Genomic DNA, 12,787 nt, shown 5'->3' with positions numbered 1-12,787 from the left:
TGTAGGCGTTTATATATGTCAGTTTCTGGAGTAATTGCACTATTGGAAAAAAGGCTGCATGCCTTTCTAAAGCTCTTTTATTTTTTTAGGTGGAACTGAAAGGCTGCAGTTCAGTTTTGGGCCACCTGGGGTACTGCCCTCAGGAGAACGTGCTGTGGCCCATGCTGACGGCGAGGGAGCACCTGGAGGTGTATGCTGCTGTCAAGGGGCTCAGGAAAGTGGATGCGAGACTCGCCATCACAAGGTACAGACGGGACCTGCAATTCCTTTGTGTCAGAATGCAGGAAGACTGTTGCAATGATGATGAATTCACTAATAAAGAACGGAGAGTGAATATGAATCTCCACCCTTCCAGAGTGTCAGTGGCATAGCAGGGATGAGGGACAAGACCTGACTTCCTGCATCCCTGAATGCAGGAATGAGAGATCTTTAAAAAATGATTGTATAAAATAATTGACAAGGAATAAGTGAATGAATCACCATAAGTCATCATCCATTTCAGTTTTCTAATTTAAAAAACCTGGACATGAAATAATCATCCATTTTCAGTTTCTCATTCAGAATTCTAGTTTTTCCTAAAACTGTTTATGAAGAAAAAAAAAATCTTTCATGTTCCAAAATCAATCTCTTTTTTAAAATTGTTAGGATTTTGAAAATAATATTGCTAAACTTCCCTCCAATGCCATTACTGTTCTGTGTGCTTGGATTTTCCAAAAACCTTCTCTTGACCAGATGTCCTCATTCTGTTTTCTATCAGATTAGTGAGTGCTTTCAAACTGCATGAGCAGCTGAATGTTCCTGTGCAGAAATTAACAACAGGAACCATGAGAAAGGTATGTGTGGTGTGTGATGCTCTATGGAGAGCTGGTGTGATGTGGCAGCAAACAGGGGTGTTTTTCTGCATTGCAGTTGTGCTTTGTGCTGAGCCTCCTGGGAAACTCACCTGTCTTGCTCCTGGATGAACCATCTACGGGCATAGACCCCACAGGGCAGCAGCAAATGTGGTGAGCATCATTATACCCCAGAGCTGCGAGATGCACATTAGGGAATGTTGCATATTTTAACTGATCTTGGAAAATCAGTCCTCAAACCCCCTGGTTCCTGATTCAGTGGACATAATTTATATTATCAGGAAAACAAATATTTAACCAATAGGTGATCTAATCTGCATGATGTTCACGGGGTATTCAGGTTTAAAAAACCTCACATTTTCTTGGGGTTTTAGGTTTTTAATGTGGACTGTTAAAATAGAAAAATATTTTGCCTTTTAATTATTGAGATGTCTATAACTGTTTCCTCTTTTTTTCCTTCTACTTTGTTTCCTTGGAGACTATTAACTTCCTGATAGAATTTTCCGATTTTTTTTTTTCCTTTTTAATGTGACCTGTCAAATTTGTTCCTCCAGTTTTTCTTGGGTTTATTCTTTTCCTTACTTTCCCATCTAGGATTTACCCTTTGGAATAACAAAATCTTCAATCTAGTTTCATATTTGTCACTGTCCAATACTTTTCCAACTTTAACAAAAACTTTGTTAGGGCAATTTTATACAAACGTAGAGAATCGCTTATGAATCCATTATTCCCAAGGAGAAGTTTCAGCAGATATCAATAGAACCAATCTCCTTTCATCTGTATCTTCACCTACTTCCTTTCTCCACCTTCCAATTATTTTGAAGGAAATACAAAGCAGCATATTCTTTAATTTATAAATATTTCAGTTACTATCTTCAGAAGATAAGGAGTTTTGTTAACTCTTAAAAAAAGAGTTTTTAATTCAACTACAATATGATTAGCACATCTAAAAATATTTAATAATTTTTCTTTATGTTATCAAAAACCTAGTCAGTGCTTACATTGCACTATTTTTTTTTGAATTTAGGATCTGAATGTGATTCATATATTGTATTTTATCTTGTTTTTGTTCTGCACTTAGTTATTTTAAATACTGTTAATTTTTTTGCTCACTTCAGGCAGGCAATCCAGGCAGTCGTTAAAAACACAGAGAGGGGTGTCCTCCTGACCACCCATAATCTGGCTGAGGCAGAGGCCTTGTGTGACCGTGTGGCCATCATGGTGTCTGGAAGGCTTAGGTGAGTGTCTTTCCAGAGCCTGCATTTGATGCCCAAAATGAGATTTCCCATGGAAAGGGCAAAATCCCTGTGTGGCTGGAGCCCTTCCGTTTGCCTTCCTTGGTGACACCTTTTCTTCTACATTTGAAATTTAAGAATAACATTAAAAAATTAAGGGCAATTTTTTTTCCAACATATTCTCTTTCTTGCCCATAGATGCATTGGCTCCATCCAACACCTGAAAAACAAACTTGGCAAGGATTACATTCTAGAGCTGAAAGTGAAGGAACCTTCTCAAGTGACTTTGGTCCACACTGAGATTCTGAAGCTTTTCCCACAGGCAGCAGGGCAGGAAAGGTGAGAGGGGCTTTTGATTATGAAGAAATACAGAGGCTTTATCCACTCAGTGGTTTCCTTTTAGCTGTGTGAGAAATTCATAGTGATTTTACTTCATAATAAAAGTTAGGGACTGCAGAAACTGATTTGTTCAGTATTCCAGATTATAAGAGATTGAGACCTACTCAGGAAGCTGTGTCCCCCCGGGGCAGCCCAGGCACACCCTCCTTGGCCATCCCAGGCTGATCCCCAGCTCCAGAGGGGGACTTGGAAAGACTTGGGGAAAGGAACTTCTCATGACTGAAACCCACACAGGACCACAATGGTGTCCTTCCTGGACCTCCTTATAAATGCTTAACATATATAAATATTTAAAATGTAAAATATGTAAATATTTAGGGTGAATTTTCCCCATAGGAAACAAATGGCAATTGAGATCATCAAAGAGTCTCTCTTTAATGGAATTTTCATACCTTAAAATGGAGACGGGAAAGGGGTGTGTGTATGTGTGTGTGCATGCCCACATATCTGTGTGTGTGTGTTTGTGTACGTCTGTATGTTGTTTGGGGGAGGGCAAGAAGGTGGAGCAGAAACTGAATTTGAAATTGCTGTGGAGAGATAAGCACATCAAAAAATAGGACATAAAAGCTACTATTTTATTTTAGCCCAGTGTAAATGTAATTAAATTTTCTAAGATAGATATCAGAACATGTAACTTCGTCCCATTCCCAGATGTTTGGTGTCACAAATCAGAGAAGTGGTTTTGATATAGGTGGGAAGATCGAAAATGATAAGACAGAAAGAGCAGGGGCTGGTCTGAAAAGGGCCAATCCTGGACGTCTGGTCAACCTTAGTGCCACCTGGGAGCACCAAACCCCTGTTTGGGAATAGGGCATGAGGGTTTACAGCCAGAAGTAGCACACAGAAGCAAGATGCCCCAAATCAATTACGGCTCTTCCTTAGAGGTCAGGGAAGTATTTAGTTAAAGTCTTTTATGTCTTTCCTGTACTGCTAACTCTAACTCTCCCAACCTCATGTTGTTCTTTACAAGTTAGACTTCTGGGAGGAGGGGGAATCAAGGAGATTCTGAGGTTTTTTGATTGGCAGCCCCAGCTCTATCGATTTCCTTACTTCTGGATGGCCCTAGGGCCTAGAAAGCCTTCAAAGTAAATATGTCTTCCCTACAGATCTTTTGCCAATATCAACCTCCATCTCCAAGATTTGCCACTATTTATGGTTTTACAAAATAGTCCTGAATTTACTTTTGTTTAAATGTTTATATTTTCCATTGTAAATGTAATGCAAATTGCTGGAAATGTAAGAAATAAAGAAAAAAATTCATTCATTAAAAAAAAAAAAAACAATGAATTAGCTTTCTGATGACAAAGATGAACACTTATTTTGGGTTAATTGCCAACCTAATTTGAAATAATCAGAGGGAATAGTTCAGAATACCAGATTTTCAACAAGCAAAGGTTTTGCATAAGCTGAGCACATATATAATTATGCTGAATTATTACCAGGAGAGCTGTCTGCAACAGCCAGATACCAAAAATCATTTCAAAACAATGCTGTGATTTCATATTTAAGCCATACATTAATTTGCATTACTTTTATTTTAAGAAGAAAATTGTTGGTAATATCCATATTTATTCTGATGCTCATTTTCTCCCCTTGAAACTCAGAATTGAATACAACATCTTCCTATTTTCAGGTATTCCTCCTTGTTAACCTATAAGCTGCCAGTGGCAGACGTTTACCCTCTATCGCAGGCCTTTCACAAATTAGAGGCAGGTAAGAGTGACCATATTCAAATAAATCTTTTGAAGAATTAACTCACACTAAAATAATAATTTAATGGAAGCTAATTGGGTAACAATTTTTTAAAACAGGCCCGTAGGGCATGATTTTTAAGAATCCTAATGGTAGGTAATGGTGTGATTTAACCCCAATTTAGGTTAATCTGACTCTATGAAAAGAGGTTAATCTCCAGTGCAGGGACTGAAGCTGCAGGAAACACACATGCTTGACTGTTCTTACTGTGAAGCCATGGCATCCCACCCTAAAAGCCCCTGTGTGTGGCCTGCTTTGCCTACATATATATAATCCATTCACACCAAGTGTCCCAAATTATTACTTTACTCCCTTTCTTTCCTTACATATCCACCTCCTTCCCACTTTTCTCCCTCAGTAGATGCCCTTGCTTTGTATTTCACTAATAAAATAGAAGCAACAGAGAATGTTTCCATCCATCAATCAACCTCCTTGTGTCTGTGCACGTGTATTTGGCCTTCCTATTTGAATGATAACTTCGACCGTCCCCTGGATTGTGTGTAACTCCTCTTGCTAATTGAAATTGTCCACACTCTCTCTCCTGTCATCATTTTCTCTGCTTTCGACCCCATCATTCCCAACAGCAGACCATCGTGGTGTAGTTTCTCAGCACAGCATAATGGTGAAAAACTCAAACTCTAGAGCCCATCTTTCTGGGTTCTCAGCCCAGGCTGCTGCTTACTAGCTGGGTGACGTTGGGTGAGGTACTCAATCCCTGCATATCTAGATGGTTCATCTCTACAATGATGGATACTGTTAGTGCCCACTTGGCCAGGTTGTTAGGATTAAATGAGTAAATATTTTAAGCACCTAGAACAATGCCTGGCTCATTATGTTTGACATAATGTATGTCATAATGTATATCTCTGCTTTGTTCCTTCCACACTAGACAGATGACTTTCTAGTTCTTCCTAAATGCTGCCAGACATGTAAGCTCCTGCCTCAGGACTTTGTACTTGCTTATCCTTCCTCCTGGAATTCTCCTTCCTAAACATCCAGGCTTCTTCCTCCCATTTTCAGGCGTTGGTTCAATTATTACCTGATTACTGTGGCCTTCTCTGACTATCTGGCAAAAAAGAGTGCCTAGTGCTCCCTATTTATTTTAATCAGCTTTATTTTTCTTTAAAGCCACTATCATTAACTTTATCATATATTTAAGTGTTTGTGTATTTAATGTCACTAATTCCTCCCACTAAAATGCAAACGACATCAAGGCAGGAGTATTTGTCTATTTTCTTGACTGTTCTATTTCTGGCATCTACGAGTGCCTCACACCTAGCAGATTCTTAGTGTATAAATGGTGAAGTATGCACACATGGATATGTGAATCTGGTGACAACTGTCACACAGACTTTTTGGTGGGGAAGTCCAGCAGAGAGGTGATACAACAGATGAACTGGATGAAGGGAGTTTCGAGTTCTCTTAAAGAGGATGGGATAGGATCTTCCTCATGTGTAACAATATTTTGACCAATGATTAGTTCTTCAAAGAACATATGTATCTTCCAAATATGTATGCATGCAATACCAAAACAAATATTACTGAAACATAATATGAGAAAATGATAACATCAATATTAATATAGTATGTATTTACATTAAATCTGTGTGACTTTCATTATTTCATCCTTATATCAAGTGTTTGCTTATTCAACTTTATCTATTTATATTAATGATTTACATTTTTATTATTTGTGATTTTGAAAAAATTCTTGGTAATAAATCGTAAGCATCTACTATTAATACTAGTCTTTTTTTTTTTTTTTCCATCAGTGAAGCATAACTTTAACCTGGAAGAATACAGCCTCTCTCAGTGCACATTGGAGAAGGTAAGTCAACTGGTTTGACTTTGTATCATCCTGGTAAATTTCACATGAAAGCAACATGCATTTTCCTATTCGTTTGGAAGACCAACAACTTGATAATCTCTCTTCCTTCTTTCCTTCTTCTTTGTCTCCTAATTAGGTATTCTTAGAGCTTTCTAAAGAGCAGGAAGTGGGAAATTTTGATGAAGAAGTTGATACAACAATGAGATGGAAACTCCTCCCTCATTCAGATGAACCTTAAAACCTCAAACCTAGTAATTTTTTGTTGGTGTCCTATAAACTTATGTTTTATGTAATAATTAGTAGTACATTTGATTTTAAAGATCATTTAAAATTAACATCAGGTATATTTTGTATATTTAGTTAATAAATACATAAATTTAAAAATTATTATTCCTCTCAAACATAGAGGTGATAGCAAACCTGTGATAAAGGCAATACAAAATATTAGTAAAGCCACCCAAAGAGTCAGGCACTGGGTATTGTGGAAATCAAACTATATAAACATAGAATTTTTAAAAAAATGACTTTTTTACCTTTTACTAAAAACATTCTCTTGCTGAAATATGTGAAGGGTATATTCAGTAGCCAAGAGTTGCATGACTACTTCACACCAGTTTTCTTTTATAAGCAAGTACAACTCAAGAGTCTTCTGAAAATGTTCCAGAAATTGCTTTAAAACTCACAAGTATGGGGCCAGGCGCTGTGGCTCACGCCTGTAATCCCAGCACTTTGGGAGGCCAAAGCAGGTGGATCACGAGGTCAGGAGTTCAAGACCAGCCTGGCCAATATGGTGAAACCCCGTCTCTAATAAAAATACAAAAATGAGCCAGGCGTTGGCATTTGCCTGTAGTCCTAGCTATTCGGGAGGCTGAGGGAGGAGAATTGCTTGAACCCAGGAGGTTGCAGAGAGCCAAGATCGTGCCAGTGTACTCCAGCCTGGGTGACGGAGCGAGACTCTGTCTCAAAACAAAAAAAAACACCTCCCAAGTATTGGGAGGTCCTTAGACATACAAGTAGGCAAGTACTCACATTGAAAAGTAGTTCCATGATACCTTTTGAAAATAAAGGGAGTCACAGTAGTATTTGAACAACATTAACTTATTGTTTTCAGGGGGTGCTAATTTTCCTTGTCATCTTTGAATAGTTTTATGGGATTTGATATTATTTTAAGATCATTTCTCCCTTATATAAGTGTATGTGCATGTATGTATATCTATATATTTTCCACATATCTTTTATATTATTTAATTTTAAAATATCTGTCAGTTTAACATATTACTTTATTCTTTCCCTTAAAAATAGCTATTTAATTCTGAATATCACCCCCCAAAAATTCAAAGACCAAGCAGTATTCCTTCTGTGATTTTTTTTGGTGTTCACATATTGTACATAATGATAAGGGGTTCAATTCAACAAGAAGAGTTAATTATCCCAAATATATATGCAGTCAACATTGGAGCACCCAGATTCTTAAAACAATGATTTCTAGACCTATGAAAAGACTTAGTGAGACAAACAATAGTAGTAGGGAACTTCAACATCCCATTGACAGTGTTAAACTGACCATTGAGGTAGAAAACTAACAAGAAATTTTGGACTTCAATTTGACACTTGACTAATTGGACCTAATAGACATCTAGAGAATACTCCGCTGATCACCACAGAATACACATTCTTCTCATCTGTACACAGAACATACTCCAAGATTGACCACATGCTCAGACATAAAGCAAGTCTCAATACAGTTTTAAAAGTTGAAATCATACCAACCATACTCGCAGACACAGTGGAATAAAAATAGAAAGCAATACCAAGATCTCCCCAAATCATGGAATTACATGGAAATTTAAAAACTTTCTCCTGATTGACTTTTGGGTAAATGACGAAATTAAGGCAGAAATAAAAAAATCTTTTGAAATAAATGAAAGCAGAGATACAACATACCAAAATCTCTGGAATGCAGCAAAAACAGTGATAAGAGGGAAGTTTATAGCACTAAATACCTACCTTAAAAAGTTAGAAAGATGTCAAATTAACACTCTAACATAACACCTTGTGGAACTAGAAGAACAAGAACAAAACCCCAAAACTAGCAGAAGAAAAGAAATAACTAAAATCAGTGCAGAACTAACAAAATTGAGGCCCAAAAATCCACACGAAGAATAAATGAAACCAAAAATTGGTTTTTTGAATGGATAAACAAGATCGACAGACAACTAGCTAGACTAAAAAAGAAAAAAAAAAAAAAAAAAAAAAAAAGAGAGAAGATCCAAATAAGCACAATCAGAAATGACAAAGGCAACATTACCACTGATCCCACAGAAATACAAAAGCTCCTCTGAGACTATTATGAATACCTCTATGCACACAAACTAGAACATCTAGAGGAAATGGATAAATTCCTGGAAACATGCAATCTCCCAAGATCCAACCAGGAAGAAATTGAAACCCTAGCAGACCAGTACCAAGTTCCAGAATTGAACCAGTAATGAAAAACCTACCAACCAAGAAAAGACCCAGACCAAATGGATTCACAACTGAATTCTATCAGACTTACAAAAAAGAGCTCAGCAATTTTACTGAAACTTTTCTAAAAATTCACAGATGAGGGACTACTCCCTAACTCACTTTATGAAGCCAGCATCACCCTAATACCAGAACCTGGCAAAGACACAACAACAAAGAAAACTACAGAACAATATCCCCGATGAATATAGATGCAAATATCCTCAGCAAAATGTAAGCAAACTGAATTTAACAGCACATCAATAATTTAGTTTACCATGATTAACTTGCCTTAATTCCTGGGATACAAGCTTGGTTCAACATACACAAATCAATAAATGTGATTTACCACATAAAGAGAATTAAAAATAAAACCATATGAGTATATAATTAGGTGTGGGAAGAGCCTGTGATTAAATCCAACATCCCTTCATGACAAAAACCCTCAACAAAATAGGCATTGAAGGAGCTTACCTCAAAATAATAGGAGCTATCAATGACAAACCCACAGCCAGCATTATACTGAATGGGCAAAAGATGGAACCATTCCCTTTGACAACTGGAACGAGACAAGGATGCTCACTTTCACCACTCCTGTTCAACATAGTACTGAAGTTCTTGCCAGAGTAATGAGGCAAGAAAAGGAAATAAAAAGTATGCAAATAGATGGCCACACAAAAAATAAATACCAAGGAATATATCTAGCTTATCTAATCAAGGAGGTGAAAGATCTCTGTAAGGAGAATTACAAAACACTGCTGAAAGAAATCATAGATGACACAAAAATATAACATGCTTATGGATTGAAATAATAAATATAGTTAAAATGGCCATACTCCCCAAAGCAGTCTACAGATTTGACACTATTTCTACCAAACTATTAACGTCATTTTTCATGGAATTAGAAAAAATATTTTAAAATTTATATAAAAAAGTCTGAATGACCAAAACAACCATAAGCAAAAAGAACAAAGCCAGAGGCATCACATTACTTGACTTCAAACTATACTATAAGGCTACAGTAACCAAAACAGCATGATACTTGTACAAAAAAGACATATAGACCAATGGAACAGAATAGAGAATGCAGAAATAAAGCCACACACCAATAGCCATCTGTTCTTTGACAAACAGACAAAAATAAGCAATTGGGAAAGGACTCCTTATTTAATAAATGGTGCTGGGATAGTTGGCTAGCAATATGCAGAATAATGAAAATGGACCCCCACCTTTCACCATATACAAAATTTAACTCAAGATGAATCAAAGATTTAAATGTAAGACTTCAAACTGTAAGAATCCTATGAGAAAACCTAGGAAACACCATTCTGGACATCTGCCTTAGGAAAGAATTTATGACTAAGTCCTCAAAAGCAATTGCAACAAAACAAAAAATGGACAAGTGAGACCTGAGTAAACCAAAGAACTTCTGCACAGCAAAAGAAACTATTGACAGAGTAAATAGACAACCTAGAGAGCGGGAGAATATATTCATAACCTATTCATCTGACAAAGGTCTAACATCAAGAATCTATAAGGAACTTATTTCAACAAGCAAAAAACCAATAATCCCATTAAAAAGTGGTAAAAAACGTGAACAGACACTTCTCAAAGGAAGACATACAAGCAGCCAACAAACATGAAAAATGCTCAACATTGCTAATCATCAGAGAAATGCAAATCAAATTCACAATGAGATACCATATTATACCAGAGAGAATTGTTATTATTAAGAAGTTAAAATACAGCAGATACCAGCAAGTCTGTGGAGAAAAGGGAACACTGCCACTGTGGAAAGGAGGTTGGAGATTTCTCAAGGAACTTAAAATAGAACTACCATTTGACCCAGCAATCCCATTATTGGGTATATGACCAAAGGAAAATGCACACAAGCTAGAAACCCTAGAGTAAATGGATACATTTCCAAACAATCACATGACCTCATATGTTCATCACAGCAGTATTCACAATAACAAAGACATGGAATCAACCTAGATGCCCATCAGTGGTGGATTGGATAAATAAAATGTAGTACATATATACCCTGGAATAAAAAGGAACACCCAGCCATAAAATATACTCAGCCATAAAAAGGAACAAAATCATATCCTTTGCAACAACATGGACACAACTAGAAGCCGTTATCCTAAGTGTAGTAATGCAGGAACAGAAAACCAAATACCACATGTTCTCACTTATAAGTGGCAGCTAAATATTGAGTATTCATGGACATAAAGATGGCAACAATAGTCCCCCAGGGGACTAATAGACAGGGAAGGAGACAAAGAGAAACTAATCATTGTTTACTATACTCACTGTCTGTGTGATCTGTGTGACTAGATCATTAGTATCCTGAACACAGCATCATACAATATACTCATGTAACAAAGCTTCACATGTACCTCCTGAATCTAAAATAAAAGTTGAAATTATAAAAATAAAAATATTTTTATGATCAATGAAGAAAATTTGTATAATAGAGAAAAATATAGAAATTAAATAAAATTGAATAAAAGAATCACCATGATGTTAAGGAGAGAATGGAGCAAGACGGTAGAATAGTTCTTACTACTGATTGTCCTTCTATAAAAACATGTATTTGAATAACTGTCCACAAAAAGATCTTCACAAGAGCTAAGAAAACCAGGTGATAAATCACACTACCTGGTTATAGCATAATAAGAAAAGAGGCCAGGTATGATGGCTCATACCTATGATCCTAATGCTTTGGGAAGATGAGGTGGGAGGATCACTTGGGACCAGGAGTTCAAGACCATCCTGGGCAACATAGCAAGACCCTATCACTACAAATTCCAAAAAAAAAAAAAAAAAGTGAAAGTTAGCTAGGTGTGGTGGTATGTGCTTGTAGTCCAAGCTACCCAGGAGGCTGAGGTGGGAGGATTGTTTAAGCCCAGGAGTTTAAGGCTGTCTCTATCTCTTTCGGTTTTGCTCTGATCTTAGTTATTTCTTGTCTTCTGCTGGCTTTTGAATTTGTTTGCTCTTGCTTCTCTAGTTCTTTTAATTGTGATGTTAGGGTGTCAATTTTAGATCTTTCCTGCTTTCTCTTGTGGGCATTTAGTGCTATAAATTTCCTTCTAAACACCGCTTTAGATGTGTCCCAGAGATTCTGGTACATTGTGTCTTTGTTCTCATTGGTTTCAAAGAACTTATTTATTTCTGCCTTAATTTTGTTATTTAGCCAGTAGTCATTCAGGGCAGGTTGTTCAGTTTCCATGTAGTTGTGCAGTTTTGAGTGAATTCCTTAATCCTGAGTTCTAAGTTGATTGCACTGTGGTCTGAAAGACTGTTTGTTATGATTTCCTTTTTTTTTTTTTTTTTTTTTTTTTTTTTTTTTTTTGAGACGGAGTCTCACGCTGTTGCCCAGGCTGGAGTGCAGTGGCGCGATCTCGGCTCACTGCAAGCTCCGCCTCCCGGGTTCCCGCCATTCTCCTGCCTCAGCCTCCTGAGTAGCTGGGACTACAGGCGCCCGCCACCGTGCCCGGCTAATTTTTTGTATTTTTAGTAGAGACGGGGTTTCACTGTGGTCTGGATCTCCTGACCTTGTGATCCGCCCGCCTCGGCCTCCCAAAGTGCTGGGATTACAGGCTTGAGCCACCGCGCCCGGCCTATGATTTCCATTTTTTGCATTTGCTGAGGAGTGTTGTACTTCCAATTATGTGGTCGAGCTTAGAATAAGTGCTGTGTGGTGCTCTCAGGATGTATATTCTGTTGACTTGAGGTGGAGAGTTCTGTAGATGTCTATTAGGACCACTTGGTCTAGATCTGAGTTCCCGTCCTGAATATCCTTGTTAATTTTCTGTCTTGTTGATCTTTCTAATATTGACAATGCAGTGTTAAAGTCTGCCACTATTATTGTGTGGGAGTCTAAGTCTCTTTGTAAGTCTGTAAGGACTTGCTTTATGAATCTGGGTGCTCCTGTATTGGATGCATATATGTTTAGGATAGTTAGCTCTTCTTGTTGCATTGATCCCTTTACCATTATGTAATGCCCTTCTTTGTCTCTTTTGATCTTTATTGGTTTAAAGTCTGTTTTATCAGAGACTAGGATTGCAACCCCTAATTTTTTTTTTCTTTTTTTGCTTTCCATTTGCTTGGTAAATATTCCTCCATCTGTTCATTTTGAGCCTATGTGTGTCTTTGCATGTGAGATGGGTCTTGACTCTTTATCCAATTTGCCAGTCTGTGTCTTTTAGTTG

General features: G+C 37.2%; 1 protein-coding gene across 2 annotated transcripts in view; it reads left to right on the top strand.

The window, feature by feature from the left end:
* Positions 1–10,237, top strand: part of LOC105469060 (ATP binding cassette subfamily A member 6) — a 63,857-nt gene extending 53,620 nt beyond the window's left edge. For both annotated transcript variants that reach the window (XM_011719629.3, XM_011719631.2), the window contains 8 exons: positions 90–244; positions 758–833; positions 910–1,004; positions 1,970–2,089; positions 2,285–2,425; positions 4,119–4,198; positions 6,010–6,065; positions 6,202–10,237. In XM_011719629.3, the coding sequence (XP_011717931.2) occupies positions 90–244; positions 758–833; positions 910–1,004; positions 1,970–2,089; positions 2,285–2,425; positions 4,119–4,198; positions 6,010–6,065; positions 6,202–6,303 (825 nt within the window). In that variant the 3' untranslated portion in view covers positions 6,304–10,237. The remainder of the gene's footprint in view (positions 1–89; positions 245–757; positions 834–909; positions 1,005–1,969; positions 2,090–2,284; positions 2,426–4,118; positions 4,199–6,009; positions 6,066–6,201) is intronic.
* Positions 10,238–12,787: the final 2,550 nt, after the last annotated feature.

This window comes from Macaca nemestrina, chromosome 17 (assembly GCF_043159975.1).
Source record: "Macaca nemestrina isolate mMacNem1 chromosome 17, mMacNem.hap1, whole genome shotgun sequence".
Taxonomy (NCBI): Eukaryota; Metazoa; Chordata; class Mammalia; order Primates; family Cercopithecidae; genus Macaca; species Macaca nemestrina.
Note: the sequence above shows the minus strand (reverse complement) of the source record. Positions and strands in the feature narration are given on the sequence as shown.